This window comes from Neopsephotus bourkii, unplaced genomic scaffold (genome assembly GCF_033783945.1).
Source record: "Neopsephotus bourkii isolate Nb327-2 ecotype Australia unplaced genomic scaffold, CSIRO-AGI_Nbou_v1 NB_234, whole genome shotgun sequence".
Classification (NCBI taxonomy): domain Eukaryota; kingdom Metazoa; phylum Chordata; class Aves; order Psittaciformes; family Psittacidae; genus Neopsephotus; species Neopsephotus bourkii.
The window spans coordinates 10,983,481-11,001,938 of NW_026900744.1; the positions used below are offsets into that span (position 1 = coordinate 10,983,481).

At 46.2% G+C, this 18,458-nt stretch overlaps 1 protein-coding gene across 3 annotated transcripts; it reads left to right on the plus strand.

The window, feature by feature from the left end:
• The first annotated feature begins 145 nt into the window (after positions 1-145).
• THAP4 (THAP domain containing 4) lies at positions 146-17,633 on the plus strand. 3 transcript variants are annotated; one of them, XM_061345275.1, is made up of 6 exons: positions 146-392; positions 1,253-2,409; positions 12,458-12,617; positions 15,244-15,353; positions 16,655-16,758; positions 17,306-17,633. In XM_061345275.1, the coding sequence occupies exons 1-6, from the start codon at positions 316-318 to the stop codon at positions 17,423-17,425; spliced, it is 1,728 nt and encodes a 575-aa protein (XP_061201259.1). In that variant the 5' UTR covers positions 146-315; the 3' UTR covers positions 17,426-17,633. The 3 variants fall into 3 exon arrangements, with proteins under 3 accessions (XP_061201259.1, XP_061201261.1, XP_061201262.1); XM_061345277.1 differs by having other exon boundaries at positions 185-392; positions 1,253-1,842; XM_061345278.1 differs by lacking the exons at positions 146-392; positions 1,253-2,409 and adding an exon at positions 5,054-5,365.
• The last annotated feature ends 825 nt before the right edge of the window (positions 17,634-18,458 follow it).

Genomic DNA, 18,458 nt, shown 5'->3' on the forward strand with positions numbered 1-18,458 from the left:
GTCGGGAGGCGGACGCCCTACAGCGCCGAGGAGGCAAGCGAGTGGCGCCGGGAGCGATCCCCCATATCCCACTCATCCCCCTCCCCTTCCCCACGCGCCTTACAGCATCGGCGCTGTACGGCGGCGCTTCAGCCAAAATGGCGGCCGCCGTGTGGCAGCTGCCATCTTGGTTGACGGTAGTGCCGTACAGAAACCCCTTCCCCAAAGGCGGAGGGGCAGCCGGGGTGACCTGAATCCGCCATCTTGCTGTACGGCAGGCGGCGGCCCGGGCCGGCGGGCGGGGGCCGGGGCGGGCCCGGCCGGCGGCGGCCGGAGATGGTGATCTGCTGCGCCGCCGCCAACTGCTCCAACCGGCAGGGGAAGGCGCACCGGGGCGCCGTCTCCTTCCACAGGTAAGGGCGGTCTCCCGGCCCATTTCAGCCCCGACGCGCCCGGCCCTCCGCAGGTGCCGTGCCCGCTTCTCTTTCACTTCCCGGCTTCGCTCCGGCCGGGCAGCCGGGATCGGGGGGGCTGCGTGCCCTCGCGGCGGTTCTGGGTCCGTCCCTTCCCGGCCCTCCCGACACCTCCGGGCCCCGAGCGGCAGCGGCCGCCCTTTGTTTCCTGGAGCGCCGGGGACCAGTTTTGGGCTCCTTAACGGCTGTTGGCAGCTGCGAGCTCGCCTCGCTGCCGCGGGGCCTGGGCCCAGGCTCACACCAAGGCCTCTCTGTCCCCCCAGCGGCTGCCTGCACCAGGGGCCTCGCTGGGGATGCTGCCACTGGTGAGTCCCTAAGGGAAGGTCTTTATCTCAGGCAAGTGATGCGACTTTGTTAGGAAAAGGCATCTCATTCAACTGCTCTGGGTCTTTTTTATCAGTCCAGGTGTTTTTACGTTATTAAATGGACCCGGCATAAACATGAACAGGGTTACTGAGGCAGTGAGTGAACAGTGTGCTGCCCAAGCTGGAGTGTTTGAACGTTCAGTCGCATCCTCGTTCTTGCGAACAGGCTGTTGTGTTTGTCGTAGGGCAGATGGGACAGCTGAGTAATGGGTCAGTGGCTGATGAAAAGGAAAACAACACTTGTTCTGTGCTGTTTGTGGAGCTGTTAATGGAGGGAAACCAATATCCAGTGTTTCGGCCTGAAGTGAACTAAAAAGCGTAACCTGTTAAAATACAGCTTTCACAAAAATCTCCTAAAGCCAAGAGTACCAACCCTTTTGATTTCTGAAATGCAGTTTATTTTTACACGGGTTTTGTCTGTTTGGATTTTTTTAGATTCCCTCTGAAGGATTCAAAGCGTCTGATTCAGTGGCTGAAAGCTGTTCAGAGGGACAACTGGACTCCCACTAAATACTCGTTTCTCTGCAGTGAGCATTTCACCAAAGACAGTTTTTCTAAGCGGCTGGAAGACCAGCACCGGTTGCTGAAGCCCACTGCTGTTCCTACAATCTTCCAGCTTGCGGAGAAAAAACACGACAACCTGGATTATGTCAGGAGCAGAAGAAAAATAGCGAGCCAGGTGCCGCTGCAGGATGGAGAAAACCCAAGGGAAGGAGGCTGTGAGGTAGTTCAAAGGACCTCATCTTCTGGCAAGGACTTCATGGTGATGCAAGGGACGAACGAGATGGAGGAGGCATCGTTGCAAGCGAAACGCGAATCGATGTCTGAGGAGGAAGAGAACGTCCACGGCCAGCTGGACAGCCCTCGGAGAAGGACGTTAGGTGATAATTTGATTGCAAAGCCTGGCCCTCAGAAAAAGCCTGAGAGATCTTCTGCGGAGGACTGCCGGAAAGCCACATGGACGGGGAGCTGGGTGGCAGACAGAAGTGGTGTTTCGGTCGATGACTTCACCCCTCCTGCCTCTGGTGCTTGCAAGTTCATCGGCTCCCTTCATTCATACAGCTTTTCCTCTAAGCATGCCCGAGAGAGGCCATCTTTCCCTAAAGAGCAGCTAGAAAGGAAAAGGCCAAAGAGAGACGTGGAACCAAGCTGCAGCAGCCATCTGATGGGGCACAATAAGGCTATAGTGGAAGGCTCCCCTACTTCATCCCTCACCGCCACCCCTCAGAAACCTTTGCAGGGTTTGTCGGCGTCCCCAGCAGACCTCACCCCTCAGCCTGCTGCTGAGGCTGTGGTGGGGCGGAAGGGTGACACAGATGCCAACCCCATGTCAATCAATGAGGTTATCATGTCAGCCTCGGGAGCTTGCAAACTCATCGACTCCCTCCACTCATACTGTTTCTCCTCCAGGCAGAGCAAAAGTCAGGTGTGCTGCTTGCGGGAGCAGGTAGAAAAGAAGAACGGAGAGTTGAGACTTTTAAGGCAGAGGGTCAGTCGCTCTGACAGTCAAGTCAGGAAGCTGAAGGAGAAGCTAGATGAGCTGAAGAGGATCAGTTTCCCTTACTTGAACAGCCTGCTATCCCAGGACTGTGGTCAGTATGCCCAGTGGCTTTGTGTTGAGGCATCATTTTCTTAGCAATAAGAGGCTACTTAAGTTAGAGGTTGTAAAGACATGATGGGTAGAAGGTAGGAGAAAGGTACGTTTTTGGAAGGAGTAATAGCAGCTTGTGTTAGACCAACAGATACTGGTGAAAGAATTAAGGTTTTGGGCAGATGAGCTATCTCTTACATCTCAAAAGTTTCTGAGGGTGATTCCTTGTTTGGAATGGTATTTCGGGTCATAATGTTGCAGACAACTCTTGCAATTACTTTTTTTCCTTCCTGGGTTGTTTTAACTTGTTTGTGACTCAATAGCACCTGTTGGGATTTGCCTTCCTTTGGAGTATGTCTGTGGATTTTTTTGGTGTGTAAATGAGCTGTCTTGGGCAGCAGTTATCTGAGAAAGCTGCTGGAGCCTTTTCCAGTGATGTAAGAAGTGCTTCTGATCTTAGATTTCATATGCTGTACTCAGTGCTTGGGAGATAGGAAGTCTTGGTGAGGTGGTAAGTATTGAATATGACAATGGCATGATGACACCACTTTTTCTGACTGTCAGTGTTTGGCTTGATCATTTCCTTCTTCAGAAGGCAGAAGCCATCAGGAAACGGCTAATAAAGTGGGAAGAGATGGTGAATCTCTATCAGTGAAAACCAAGAGACACCTGAAAATGTTGGGGAACTCGGTGAGGGATAAGGTCCTGTAAAAAGGTTGTTACGGAGAGGTCAAGTCGGGCCATAACCCTTTCTCTTGCAAGAAAAAGAGTGCCCTAATATACAGCTGATAAAAATTCTATATAGTGACTCTGGTTGCAAGATATAATTTTGGTGAAGAGTTTAGGACCATGTAATGATGTTTGATGCTTGTGTGGCTGCTAGGAAGATGTTGGGTTGCTTTCTGAAGGATGCATGCCTCAGGGCTTTCTTGAAAAAGTTGTCACCCATGGATGATTAGCTATTCCCTGATGGTAGTGCTCGTTCTTTTCTTTAGGAGAAGAAATCTCATGGCTTCCTCTAAACAAAGAAAAGAACTAAATACAGTTTTAGGGTTCCGTCATTGTCATTCTCATACACACGCATACTCATGTGAAAAAGGATGTCTAGCTTTGTTGGAATACCTTCAGTGAAACACTCATTGCAAAAATAGTGTCCTGAAGGATGTTCTTCTTTATTCTAGAAAGCATTATGATTTTTCTTCTCTTTCCTGAGATGGAGATTTTTATACATATGTCTTCAAGAACATGAGAATTACGTATTAAGAATATCTTCTAAAGAATGTAAGAATGACATACCAATTTTCTAAGGGAAAATTATATTTCTTAAAATGAATTGATCAACTCATTACCTGATAATGTCCTGCCAGCAATGGGCAGTTCTTATGGAACACTTTGGCTGGTGACCTTTTTAAAGGGTTTTTTGGTGAGTGGTTTACTTCTTGCTTTTTAAGTCTTTTAAGCTTAATCAGGGTGCTCTTCTGCCTTGCAAAGCTTTTTGTGTGCTCATAGTAATAGTTTATGGCAATCAAAATCATAGAATAGTTAGGGTTGGAAAGGACCTTAAGATCATCTAGTTCCAACCCCACTGGCATGGGCAGGGACACCTGAGTAAGTGTAGCTGACTGCTGCTGGGCAGAGTCTTGTTTATGCCTAGACACTAAGTTTTACTCGAATACAAAGCTGAATTGAAGAAAGTCTTTTTGGTATTCATGCAAATACAGTCAGCTGACATACTAGGTTAATAATAATTACAGTCTTTGGTAGCTTCATTTCAGTTGTCCTAAATCACCTATGTGTAGTTGAGGTGATGCTATTAGCTGTGAACCTGAGCCTGCGTATTTTTTTCTTCTAAGCACAGGTGCCTTGGGGATGGGGAATGAAAGTACAGTAACTGACTGGAGTGGCTGTGCAGGTTGTTACGTGTCTGCATCCCAGCTCCATGCACTGTGGGACTTCTCTTTGCTGATATTCAACCTCTTCCACAAAATCCCGAGCAGAAGAGTGAGCTTGAGCCTGCACCTATTAAGCAGATCTTCATTTTGATACTAGTTCTCAGCTGGTGTTTTCCTCCAGTGAGACAAGTTAATTTCTGCTGGCTGTACCCAAACTACAGACGGCTGGAAAGAGCAGGTTTCAGTAGAAGTGCTGTATGTGCAGTCCCTGCCAGCCACACTTGAGGATTGGTGACTCAGTCTGGGTGAGTTTGCCTTGAGGTATGCTCTGTCACAATGGGTATTTTCCAACCTAAACGATCCTATGAAGCGCTCAAGCGTTGTTGCCCAACATGTCTTAACAGGGGAATAGTCTAACAGGTTTTAGAAGTCCCAGGCTTTCGTCCACAGCTGCTACAGTGATCTTTTCCATCTAAACTTTGAATTTGCTCACTTGTTTGGTAGGAAAATGTTTCCTGCTGTTTTGTGAGCCACTTCTGAGATCCATGGACCACAGGTTGAGGAATACTTCCAGCAGAGGAGTGCGCTTAGGCACAGTGTACCAAACAGAACAAGGTTAGATGTGTGTTTTGGAGAACAATAGGATGCACTGGGAGAAATGAGGGAGAGCCAGTGAGCAAATATGGATCCAGTGTCCTGAGGTAGGGGAGACTAACAGCTCTGTCCGCTGACACACAAGTACTAACTGACCCATCTTGTTCTGCTTGGAAGTTTTTGCAGCTCTGCTGTGTCATACTCCCCCAGTGCTAGCAGATACAAGAGATCTGAGATGCTCCTTCCACAGGATCACCTTGTATTAATGTGTTCAAGTTTGGTCATTTTGTAAAACTACATCTCCCAGAAGGCACTGGGATAACTTGTTCTACCTAATCATGAGATCACTTCCCTCATAGCCATCTTAGGAACCCTGCGCAAAGCACTTGCTGGTGGGCAAAGGTGGTTAAAAAGACTTAAGCAATAGGAAAGCAACCCTGTGAACTATGGCTGGCAATGGAACAAACACAGGTATGATTCAACGGGCTTGAAGTGTCTATTTATCAGAGGTAAAGCTGTTAGAATTCAGCTGTTTGAGCATATGTGGACTTTAGCACTGTGTGTCTGCTTTTGTGAAGGTCATATTAAAGGCAGGAGAGTTTGCAAAATTAGTCCATGTGAAAAATGGTTAGAATTTTGCTAGGAATGTGTAGGAAATCATATTTCCTTCCAGCTTAGATTTGTCTTTAAATATTTGTAGAAAGCCAGCATAGAAATGGGGTTATTTCTACTTTTTACATATGTATGAATCATAGCTGAACTTTGGGGACAATCAGAAAGACTCAAACATTAAATGACTGGTGGTGTGCCAAGATGGATTTCTCATACCTGGTCTGTGGGGCCTGAGGTGATGTTTCCCATCAAGGTGGCAATAGGTTTTCATTTGTGTTGCAGAAAATAACCAGCAAAATCCTGTTCCTCAGTGACACTGAGAAGTGGGGTTGTACAAGGGTGCAAGATGCTGTACTTTCATTTGTCTGAGCAGGACTTGAACAGCAGTGTGTCCCTATCCAGTTACAATGGGTTGCAGAGATGTGCTGTCAGAAAGATTGCTTCTACCAGGGCAGGCACTGCTAACCTGGCAGCTGGGTAGTAACTTGGAGATAGATTTTGGAAGAAAAGAGATTTTGTTCTGAGATGGCTGGTGCTGCTTGTGACTTCTTTTGTCTGCCTTCTCTGGGATAGGGACAGCTGAGGTTCCACCATCCAGTGCTGGCTTCCACCATCGTAAGCACGTAGCACTTCACCACCAGGTTCTGCACCTGGGTGGTGATACCTTACCACAGTGCAGCAGCTCAGATGGGTTTACCTCTGCGTTGCCAGTTGCTCTGCTTCCATTGCTACAGCCACCCCCCACAGGACATTTGCCACCATCCATGAGTCTGTATAAAGTACTGGCTGTTCTTGTTAAGCACTGTCCAAGGCCAGCTGGATGGCTTTCACCTCAGCAAACTGACTTGACCCACTTTCAGCAATTTCTGCAGCTTGTCATGGGAGACTCCTTCCATCTCTAGTGCTTTGCCACAATACATCAGTAAACAAGGAATATTGTTTCTCGCTTTCTGGTAGTTTGTTGTACAGTAGGGTCTCCCCTGCATGTGTCACCTCCTCCTCTGATTTTGGTAGTGTTCTGAAATCTTTGCCTTCTGGCCACGATAGTTACTGTTAGTCTCCACTCTCCGTTAGACTTTCCTACTGGCCATATGGGGCCATTAAATGATGAGCGGGTCCTTCTGATCACTCCTTGGCTCTCCAGTCTGTGGATCCGCTTATGGATGGGAATCAGTGAGTCCTGGTTGGTGCGATATTGCCGCCGGTGTACTGTTGTGGTCGTGATTGGCACTTGTTCTTTGACCTTCAGCAACCCCACAACAGAAGGATCCTTTGAGAGACCAGGCAAGGTGGACAGTTGCTCAGTTTCCTCCATCTCCAAGACAGCTATACCAAAAGGTCATCAGTACCTTTTTGGGTCCCTTAAATATCCGTTCCTGAGGCAGTCTATGCCAAGGATGCATGGAGCCTCTGGATCAGTCACAGTGGGGTGCTTTTGTGCTCCTTCCCAGTCAGGCTCATTTCAGCCCCCAGTACAATCACCTCTTGGGATCCTTCTGTCACATCAGAAATACAGATGGGTTCGACTCCTTGACAGTTTGATGGCATCAGGTTACATTGTGCACCAGTGTCTGCTAGAGCCTTATGCTCCCGTGGGACTGACATGTCAGGCCATCTGATCCACACAGTCCAGTAAACGTGATTGTCTCTACTGCATTCCACTTGCCTGGATAGCATGTAACATCTTCCTTGAAGTCGTGCCTTCATGGCTGACAGGAGTCACCTTCAGAAGCTGAGTCCCTCTCTCAATTGCCTTTTCAGTTCTCTCTTCCCTAGCAAGTGTTCCCAGCTGCTTGGCTTCCCTACTAGTTCAGCTCCATTACCCCAGCATTGGAGTAGCCAGGTGATAATGTGCTCACCTGGCTGATGCTGAAATCTTTCTGCATATCCTGCAGCTCACCTGGGGACAGGGATCCAGAGGTTATCTCTTGTTCTGTCTCTTCCTCCTGTTCTTGTGATGGCCTTGCTTCCATTCTCCTTCAGTAACTGTGATGATTTTCATGTCCATTTCTTCTTGGACCAGGCCCCAGCATGTTGCAGTGATTTGTGTCTCTGGAATTGCAGGGTGACAGCATACTCTTTCCAAATATTATACTAGTTTTTCTGGATTCTGCACTTCCTCAGGGGTGAGCTCCTGAAGCAGTGGAGCTGTCCACTGCCCTAGGTCCTTGTCCATACTATCCCCCACACCCTGTCACTCATAACTTTCCAGCCCTGGGGAAGATCTCCAAGTGGTATTCTTAAATAGTTGTTACCTTAAGCTGTGAACCTTAAACAGGACCCAGACTATGTTGAGCAACGTGCAGGTTCCCAGCAAAAGGACCAGGTTGGTTTTAAGCATATTCAAAGGATATTCAAAATCTTTGAAATTCTCTAACGCTGTTGTAGTCAGACGAGAGAAGAATGAAGACATCTAGAGGAAGGAGGAATAAAGCTGTCTCCCACATGGGTTGGCTTTCCAAGGAAAAAAAGCAAAAGGTGTAATTATTAGTAGTTCCCAACAGATGACTTTCGAAGTACAGAGGTGATGACCATGCTGAGTACACATTCCAGATTAGTTTCATGTCCAGCGTTTTCATTGTGTCATAACTGCCTTACCACAGAGATTAGAAACAGAGGCAGTAACACATTAGTGCTCGGTCATGAAATTAGTTACTAAGATAGGCAGCAAGGTGAAAATTTGTAAATAGAATCACATTCCCAGTTTTTAGAGAAGAGATGGAGCTAGTGCATGTCACTGGTAGGAGTGCTGTACTGGTTTACTGTGGGGAACATCAGCAGAGTGCATAAATGGGTGCAACACTCAGGGCAGCAGGGCACAAAGCCACCTTTTGTACTTAAATATAGCAAAGGTGCACTGAACAATGCTGCTCCTTAATTGCCAGAACCTTAATGATGATTTAAATCCAGTAAGTGACACTGAAGAAAGGACTGCAGGAGGCTGCCCAGCTGTGGCTGGAGACCCAGCACTTTGAAGACTGAGAAGATGCTGTGTGAATTTGTTTTTTGTTGTTTGTTGTTGTTTTTTTTTTTCTTGGGGTTTGTTTTTGTTTGAGTTGCTTAGTTTGGTGTGGTTGGTTTTTTTTTGCTTAAGATTCCTGCAGCTTAGGGGAAAGCGTGGAACGGTTTGTGTTGGAAGGGACCTTAAAGCTCATCCAGTTCCCATCCTCCTGCCATGGGCAGGGACACCTTCCACTCGACGAGGTTGCCCCAAGCCCCATCCAACCTGGCCTTGAGAACTGCCAGGGATGGGGCAGCCACAGCTTCTCTGGGCAACCTGTGCCAGGGCCTCACCACCCTCACACAGAAGAATTTCTTCCTAATACCTATGTAAATATCCCCTCTGTCAGCTCAAAGCCATTCCCCCTTGTCCTGTCACCACATGTCCTTGTCAGTAGTCCCTCCATATTTCTTGTAGCCCCTTTAGGCACTGGAAGCTGTTCTAAGGTCTCTGGAACCTTCTCCAAGCTGAACAAGCCCAGCTCTCTCAGCCTGTCTCCATAGCAGAGGTGCTCCAGCCCTTGGGGCATCTTCGTGGCCTCCTCTGGGCTCACTCAAGCAGCTCCACATCCCTCTTGTAGTGAAAGCCCCAGATCTGGACACAGGACTGCAAGGGAGTTTCACAAGAGCAGAATAGAGACGGAGAATGTCATTCCTCGACCTGCTGGTCATGCTGCTTCTGATGCAGCCCTAGCTGCTTTGTTACCAACCAGCTGGCTACTCATTCCACAGTTTTGCTGATAAAGCTGTGTAGGAATTTGTACTAGTGTGGATAAAAATCCACCAGGGATCTCACTTGAGAGCCACGCTGGCTGAAGCCTGTGTAGACATGGCCTAAGGGGGTTGTGCAGACAGCTTTGTCTGGTTTGTCTCATGGCAGGAAGAGTGCCCTGTCTCTGGCTGCCAAGTGTGGGAGCTGGTCAGTCTGAGTTTGTTTGTGACTAGAGCAGGGAGGGATTTGACTTCTAACTCCTTCTGTGAATGAGAAAGATGTGGAAACAGTTCATCTGTGAGTTTGGAGGGATGAAGTAGGGTCAGATGGTGAAACAGAGCTGACTGCTGGAGTGCCTTGCTGAAGGAAAGAGATTTAGGTGGTCAGGTCACTTGTGTGCCTTATGACGTTTTTGTCTCCCAAGCTGTTGCAACTTGTGAGTGTTGTGGCTGATTTCAGTTGGATTTCATAGGGGAACAGAGGTCTAAAGATGCTAGGTCCAGATTTAGTACTGGATTAAAGGAATTCTCTGCATGTGGATACAAGAGAACCAGCATTAAGAGCACCCCATCTGAGTCTGAAGCTTTAAACATACAGAAAATTTCTCTTGCACTGAAAATTCTCAGGTGTGGTTTGTATTCTTGCTATTGTCACACACTTTTTAAGCCATAGTAGCAAGTTGTTTGTAAAAGTAATGTGCCAGGAGTTTAGATCTTTAAAGAAGGGAAGTACATGCTCCTTCGTCAGTGAAATTTTCTCTTGACAGGGACTGCATCTATAAACCTGTTGCTTGAAACAAAGCAGCTCTGCAAAGATATATTCTTCTTTAAACTCTACTTATTGCTTCAGTAGTCTTGTATTTACCTACCCAAACCATGACATAAGAAACAAATACCTTTTCAAATCACTTCTTTCCTAATGGGCTCAACTATCCTCTCTCCTGTCTGCCTCCCCACTCTTGCTTTCCCACTCTCAGCCCTCTGGAAGAGGAGGCTGTCAGGGTGGAAAAGTGATTTAATCCACGAGTCGGAGACTGATACTGAAGGTAAGAAAAGCACTGTATAGGATGTGTCTTCTCTTCTGCACTTCTTTGAGTCTCTGGTCCTTTTTCACACCAGTGTTTCTGTTACTCTTAGTATTTCCAGGTGACTTAAGATCTAAAAATCTCATGTTCGCTTCACTGCTATTAGGTAATAATGGTTGCTTGGCCGTGTTGTTTGCCCACATGCCATAGACTTCAGATAATATAGTTACACCTTAACCTTTCAGCTGGCTGGAAGTCCAGCTTTTTAGAAGTGAGACGAGGCTGCCCCTCTAGCCAGATTGCCCAGCAAGACAATGGGGTCAAGCTGTGGGTGCTGGAAACTATCAGTTGACTTCTCTTGGTTTATAACCAGGTATAAAGAGTGGCAATAGCTAAAGTTATTTCTTTCACCTGTCATTTTTGATGCTTTCTCCTGAAATGCTGGAAGGTTGGTAAGCAGAAGAAAATTAAGTGTCATATTACAAGCACTCTGGTAGCAGAAAGCATCCTGCTTCTTAGGATTTATTGCCACCTCCTGACCCAGGAGAGGGCAGCAGCAGCCCAGGCTGCAGTGTCTTCTGGCTTTTCCAGAGCTTTGCTCTTCCCTTCCACGATGGGAGTGTGAGCCTGAAAAAAGCTTGGAGAGAAATGCAGTGTGTGCAGTAGCAAGTGAAAGGGAAATACCAGTTGGATGGGGTAGTGATACTCTCCTTACTTGCAAAACTACATGCTCTCAACATGACAGTAGAAAGGGAAGCTGGTTCTTAAGAAGCAGCGTCAGAGTATGGGGTTTCATGTAGCAATAAGTTTTGGACTTTGGTTATCAGTCGTCACTGTGTTGAGGCCTTTGCTACACCAGAAAATAAAGTTCTGTTGCTTTGATTGCTCACAGTACAGGTGGAAGGTAAGTACAACAAAATACTGTCCTGTACACTAGCACTGCTGTGTGGATTGTAGGCACTCCTGCACACCTAGGTGTGCTAGTGGTGAACACACATGCTGTCAGGACAGCCTTTGTAAAGGCTGGCTGATGCCACAGATTTTTATCATTGATTTCATAGGGAGCTGTCATGTTTTCTCAAGTTGCTTCATTTGCAAAATACTTCAGGGTAAAGAAGATTAATTGGTTGCATGCTGCTGACATGGCAGCTGGTTTCTGAAACCTGCTCTCTGTGGGAGGATGTATAACGTGTGTCTCTCTTATCTGGGAGACCTTCTCTCTTACCCTGTCTTTGGCATTTCAGGTGCATACTCTCCGTTCTTCCTCCTTGCTCAATCTTTTTAGCTTGACATTTGGGACTGAGCACAGTGAAACTCAGACTGAGCAAGCAAATTTTTAGCCACAGCATCACCTCTTGAAGTGATAACTTCTCCCTGAAGCTGAATTTGTGCCTTTTAGACCAGCTGGGCAGGTAGCTTGTTCTTGTATTAAATGATATCACTAGGTGTGAAAACAACCCTCTTCAACTCCCATCTTCTAAAATGATTTGTTGAAAAAGTTTTAACATTGTGAAACAGACCTTGGTTGCTTTTAATAAAAGCAATGACAAAGGGAAGTAGCTTGCTCTTCTGTTTATGCTTTAACTTTCAGGCTCCATAGTCTTTTTAAAACATGTCACTTAACCTTAGTCCAGAGCCTAAGGAGAACAAATCCTGAATGATCCCTGTGTCTCTGTACAAGTGCAGGTCATTGTTAACCTCTTCAGAAAAACTGCAGCCAAACTTTGATCTTGAATATGTTTGCAGCCTGGTTTTCCTCTTAAGTGAAGACTTACTTCCTTAGCCTCTGAAACAAACAGGAGCAGTATGTACTTGGTGCTTGGGAAGAATCAGGCCAGAGCATTAGAGATTTAATTATCATTTAGTGATTATTTTTTTTTATGTTGAGATTTTGGTTGTCTTCCTTGTGTATAGATGGGAGGGGGCTTTCTCTTCAGATCAAGCTAACAGAGAGAAGGCAGAAATGGACCACCTGAAAAAGTGCTCTATGTAAGGCCAAGAGCAGGTTTGAAAACACACCTATTTTCTGTGACTGTTCCCCATCTCCCATTGCACCTTTGAGCTGACACTGCCCTAGAGATAAGTGTTGCTGCTGCATTGGACCATTCCTGAGGTGTTTTGTGCTCACCTCCACCCAGCTGTAGGCAGCTCTTGGCAAGCTGCAGAGCACGGATCCCTCTATTTCTTTCTTCATTCTTTCTTCTCCTCCCCCCAGAGACCCCACAGCTGAATCCTGTGATGGAACCTCTGTCCTGGATGCTGGGCACATGGCTCTCAGACCCACCAGGAGATGGCACCTTCCCTACAATGAAGCCCTTCCAGTACCTTGAAGAAGTGCACATCTCTCACGTGGGGCAACCCATGCTCAACTTCTCGTAAGTCATGGGGTTTGTCTCTGTTGGCAGCAGCTTTTGGACCAGAGGAGGCATGACTCCAGAGAGATTTGCTGGTTGGGTTTCTCTTCTGGTGGCAAAGTAAACAGATTTTCACTTACCAAATGAGATGATGTAATAATACATAACTGTGTGGTCTGACTTCTGTTTTCCTTTAAAACCTGTGATTAATTGGAATGCTATTGCAACATACCCAGAGCTGCACACCTGCAGTCACTGAAAATTCACTCACCTGAGAGTACAAGTGCACTTCCACAGAGGCTTTCAGAAGCGAGTTCACACCTGTGAACTCGTGCAGGACACGTGCACAGGATCAGGACTATGAGCATGGTGCAGTGTACAGTTCTTGGGTTACACAGTGAGAAGTCTACCTCAGGGTGCTGCAAATGTGACCATAACTTAGAATAATGGGAGTAACTTAGGGTACCAGGAATGGTCCCAGCCTGAGGATGGCTATTGTTTACGCAAATTCCATACCTGTCTTTTGAAAGAACAGTGATTCTTCCACTTTAACATGATGTGCACTGGGTGCATATGTTAGCCAAAAGATGTACGGTCTTCATGGCCAGAAAAAAACTCGCCATTCTTTTTGCTGGCAGTAGCTGTCTAATTAGAAATGGGTCTTTGGGTAATAGCATGACAGCTGCTATCATTGTGTTTTGTGAAACTCCCACTTAGAGATAAAATAAATGAAGGAGCTATTGCATGGCTGTCAAGTTTGTCCATTTTATGGTCCTCAGTCTTTGCCACTGTGAAAACTGAAAAGAAATAGTGTTTGACAGACTCCATGGGATAGGAGGCAGATAGCTTAACATCCTTGGTTGCAAGTAATTGTTCTAAGAAAAATCTAGAGGAAGTGAAGTGACATGTTAGCTAAATGTTCAGGGCTGCTCCAATACTTATTTGAGAGGGTGAGTTAGAAAGTTTGTTGCTTTGCAAGGACCAATTACACGATGCCAGTGCTGTGTGAAAGATGCTTTGTGTTCCTAGTGTGTACTGTTCACTGGAGCAGAGCTCAGTATGTGACATTTTAAATCCAGTTTCCAAGAGAAGCAAAGCTCTGACAGTCATGCTCTGTCTGCATCTCCTGCTCCAGTTTCTGAACATTTGCTGATTTGAGTCAAGTTTTTTTTGACTGTTGTAAGACAGTCCATATGTCTCTTGAATACTTCAGGCACTGTAAGAAGGCTGATTTTTGTTTTTCCTGTGATGCTAGATAATCCCACAATGAGACATGACTCCATAGGGTTTGTGGCTTCAGTAGCTGCAGAGCACAGAGGCTGAAGATGCTAGGACAGTCCCTTAGTGCAGATGCAGCCATGCTCCACTGGCAGAAGTCATTCCTGGTTCTTCCTATAACATATGGTTTAAAAGGAGACCTCCTTTATACAGAGACAAAACCAAACAGGAGGAGCAAGAAGCAGCTGCAAGGCACCTAAACTACTCCTCAGCTGCATGCCTTAGCTGAGCTTCCACTTCCTGGTCTTCAGGAAACCCACAGGCTTCTTGTACCAAGTGTAGGGGTACCATGTGCTGTTCCTGTGCTGCTGGTGGTCTAGGAAACGTTGACTCAACGTGATTCATTATATTTTACTTCACAAAGGAGATACTTGCTTTGGGCTTTTCAGCTCTCAGGGCTGCTTTAATAAATAAATGCTCCAGCTTCTGACATGCCAGCACCTGGACAAGCCCCTTGGTCAAGCTCTTCTTGCACACTTGCCACCACGGGACTGGCAGCTGACAGTACGATCTACAGTCCCAGGATGGGTTGCAGTGCCCAAGGTGATTCGTGTTGGCCATTTCCAGTAGGCACATCCCAGTTGAACAGCAGAGGCATGCGTGGAAACTGCTGTCACATGAGGGAGTTCTCATGCAGGTTTAGCAGCTGTGAGGTCTAGAAACACCAACAGAATAGTATGTTACGTTATATAGATACCTAACTTGCTGTTGTGTTCAAGCTGCTGTTTAATTTGCTTACCTGTGTAGACTCGGGAGTGGTGTAGCCCTAATGTAATATATGAACATTGTATGATATATATAAAATCACCCACATTGCATGTGACTAAACATACAACTGTAAAGCCTCATGAAGGACAAATAAGAATCTGAGCTGAACTTTCTTTCTTTTTGAAGGGGGTGATGAAGAAATAAGTCTGCTCTGTTACTGCCTGCAGCAAGTAATACACAAAAAAAAAAACCCCAAGCAACTTGCCAGGTTTAAAAGCTAAATAAAGATGATACTGTAATTCCAGATATTTATTTGAGAAAAGGAAGTATTTGAGACAGAGTATGGCTTCAGCATCTGTGAAATGTCTGACTTCCTGAGGGACTTTCTCAGCTAGCTCTTAAAGACCCAGGAGCTGTGAAAAATCTGAAGCTTGAACTTAAATAACTCCAGCCACTGAGGAATAGCTGTGCCTGTAAAGGAACCATATTTTTATGCGTTTGCATTTCCCAAGCATGAAGCATTGTCATTCATTTACTCTTCATATAATCCTGGAGGCAGTCATGTGGTTAAATACAATACCATTGCTTCTGAGATGAAATTAGACCAAACACTATTTTCAGTGCAACAAACAGCAGCTTTTGTATTCTGATTTCCCCTCAGGTTCAATGCCTTCCATCCAGACACCAGGAAGCCCATGCACCGAGAATGTGGATTCATCCGCCTCAAACCCGACACGAATAAGGTGGCCTTCATCAGTGCTCAGAACACAGGTACACACCTAATAACCACACTGAGGGGAAGAATAGGTCCTTACCCTGTCATCACTTGTCCAGAAAATTACTGCATCTCTCACAGTTTCATTTTTAATCTTTTTCATTGTTTTTCAAGCTGAATCCCCAGTGAAAACAAATTAATAAATGAGCTTGTGTCAGAAGCACTGTGTTCCTAGGGCTGGCCGTTTGCCTTTGTCTAGACACTGTAGCTTTCAAGCTTTCTGTGGCAGGAAGGGCCAAGGCAAAGACAGGCAAACTGAAATACCATGCATGCAGGAGACTTGAGGAGTATTCTTTTATCAAATTATATGTTGGTATTTGCAGACATAGCTTTGTAAATCAACAGAACATCTGCCTCTAACAAGAATTGCAGACTAAGCTTTAATGATGACAGGTGAGAAGTGTCCCATGACATTCCTGATGCCTACATAGCATCCTAGTCTTTTTTTGTGGGGAGGCAGGGGAATGCGTACAGATAAGATGCTTCATGTTCACTGCTTCTATAACTTGGCCACAGTGGGCCCTGTGGTAGATATAAAAGTGCATGCTTTGGTTTGTGTCCTCCTTTTATCGTGTCATATTTGGCCAGCTGCTCGTACAAAGTAGGGAGAGATGGAAGATCCCACTTAGACTGTTGTTACCAATGTCAACACTTGCCGTACTGGATTCTGCAGTGCAGGATTGAGGCTGTGACCCTGGCAGGGTGAGGCTGTAGTGGTTTTAAACCCCCTTTACATGGTCTCCATTCAGGACTATTTGGTATGACCAGTATAGCAGCTTCCCTATTGGACACCCTGCTCAGACTGTGGCCTACCAAGAGCCTCTGCAGCACCGTAGCAGGGAAGCTTCTTTCCTGTTGTTCCCTAAACAGTCTGAGAGTGATCTCGGTACAGTCTTCTTAGTTCCTAAACTAGGAGAATCTCCCACCATGTGGATGTAGTGCCTTGGTACTTGTTACATGCCTTACAGGTACTGAATGAGAACTATGTCTAAATTATTGTAAGTGAAAGAGTGTTAAAACCCAGTTGACATTTAAATTTGGGTCTAGAACTCTGGAGCAGGTTCTGAAGGGAAAGCTGCCAGTTGCAGTGCAATACTTTCCCCATATGTTATGAGTAAGTCTGTCTGACTAGGTTTCTCTAAGCAGCATTACATGTCTGAGGTTGCATGGATTTGCAGTTGTCAGTATGTGCTAGGTCAAAACTGTTCTTCAGGGAGAGTGGTGGTCTGTTGCATAGCCTAATAACTGTTGAGTAAACTTTGTAACCTAGTAGTATATATGATGTTCTTTTCACTAGGTCTGGTGGAGGTGGAGGAAGGAGAGGTGAATGGACAAGAGCTGTCTATAGCATCTCACTCTATAGCCAGGATCTCCTTTGCCAAGAAGCCCCATGTAGAACAGGTGAGTGTACACGTGGTGAAAAGTTCACCTAGTACTGCCAGCCCCAGGAGGTGTTTAGTCGAGAGAGCAGGTTGATGAGCATGCTTTAATTACAGATTGCCATCCAGAATTCTTGGTAGTATTGCAAGGCATCCTGGCTTATCCTTTCTGTTACAGCCTTCAGAAGACGTTTCATACATTACAAGACACAAAGGGATCATTAGATGTGCTGAATCAGACCAGGCAGCCCAGAATACTGCCTCCAGAAGTGTAATTTTCTATTACACAGAATAGTAAAATTGTTACTTCTTAATGCTGGTCTTCTGGATTAATTACAGTATCAGGGTGCACATGTACGTATGTCCAGTATTTGGCCTCATCAGGATGCTTTAGGAATGCCTGCCTTTCACTGGAGCTTGTGTGCCTGTATTGAGCATATCCTTCCATCTGTGGCGTGTTAACAACAAACACAAGGATGGCAAAGGGAAGGTGGAAAGCACTGGTGAGAAATCTATCCTGTGGAAGCTGCTTGCTTGATTTTATTCTTCTTTTTCCTACTCCTTTTTAGATTACCAGAAAATTCAGGCTCAATTCCGACGGGAAACTCGAACAAACTGTCTCAATGGCAACCACTACGCAGCCCATGACTCAGCACCTCCACATTACCTACAAAAAGGTGACACCCTGATGCCAGGAGGGCCGTGTCTCCCTGCAAGGGTGAGGAGCGGAGTGTCGTGCACCGAGAGCACTGGCAGCTTGGGAGCACAGCATGGCACACCCTGGAGCTGCCTGCGCTCACCCTGGGGATGCGGAGCTGCCTGTCCTGTTGAGAATGTTACTCAGATGTTTCTGTAATGGTATATTAAAAAATAATAATAAAAAAGCTTTTATTTTTATAGCTGTGTCTTTGGGCGTGATTGCACAGTGATCTGTGTGTCCCTCCTCTGCTCTGGCAGTGGTTGCAGGGGGGCTTTTTGATTCCTGTTCATTAGGTGTTGGGTTGCAATTCCAACCTCCTGGTCCTTTCTCACCAACCTGAATAAAGCTGCAGAAGCAGCAGGATCAGGAATGGATTTGTACTGCAGTGACAGAACCTAAAAACTCCAGCTCCTGCCTGATGAAATATGGCTTATATGTTTGGAGTGAGCACCTGTGTCTTGCTGTGGGACAGAGAACTGATGGTGCTGTCCAGCTGACTTGAAAGGATTTGGGGCAATCCTGGAGTACAGAACCAGGCTTTTCCTAGCCTCATGAAGAATGTGCTGCCGACAGGAACTGGATGATCCTGTAAGGTCCCTTCTGACCTGACATGGTACTGATATTCTTGAATATGGCTCAAGAACTGGTAGAGAGGGAAGAATGATAATTGCAGCTGGAGGAGATGGGCCATTACTGGTTTCTTCCATGCTGCTTTGCTTATCCCTGTGAGAATGCACCCCTGGAAGGTGCACTCTGGAGCTGTGGCTGTATTGCAGGGTGACATCAGCTCATGTCCCCACAAGACCTGTCTTGTGCTGGGCATCAGCCTGTGCCAGGGCTGGGGAGGGATTGAGAGGCTGAATCTGTAATGGATCCTCACCAGGTGATTGGTGTTTAAGGCTTTGATCTGCTGCTTCTTGATTGTATTCCAGCCCCTTGATGGAAGTTCTCACGTGTAACCGAGCCCCACTAATCCATCCTGGCCATATATAATGGATGGCAGTGGAGTGAACACAAACATG

Excerpts from the sequence above, each read along its gene's own strand:
- THAP4 (XM_061345275.1), top strand. The coding sequence starts at position 316 with ATGGTGATCTGCTGCGCCGCCGCCAACTGCTCCAACCGGCAGGGGAAG. Across the intron at positions 393-1,252 it reads GGCGCCGTCTCCTTCCACAG|ATTCCCTCTGAAGGATTCAA; the intron begins GTAAGGGCGGTC and ends GGATTTTTTTAG. Across the intron at positions 12,618-15,243 it reads CAACCCATGCTCAACTTCTC|GTTCAATGCCTTCCATCCAG; the intron begins GTAAGTCATGGG and ends ATTTCCCCTCAG.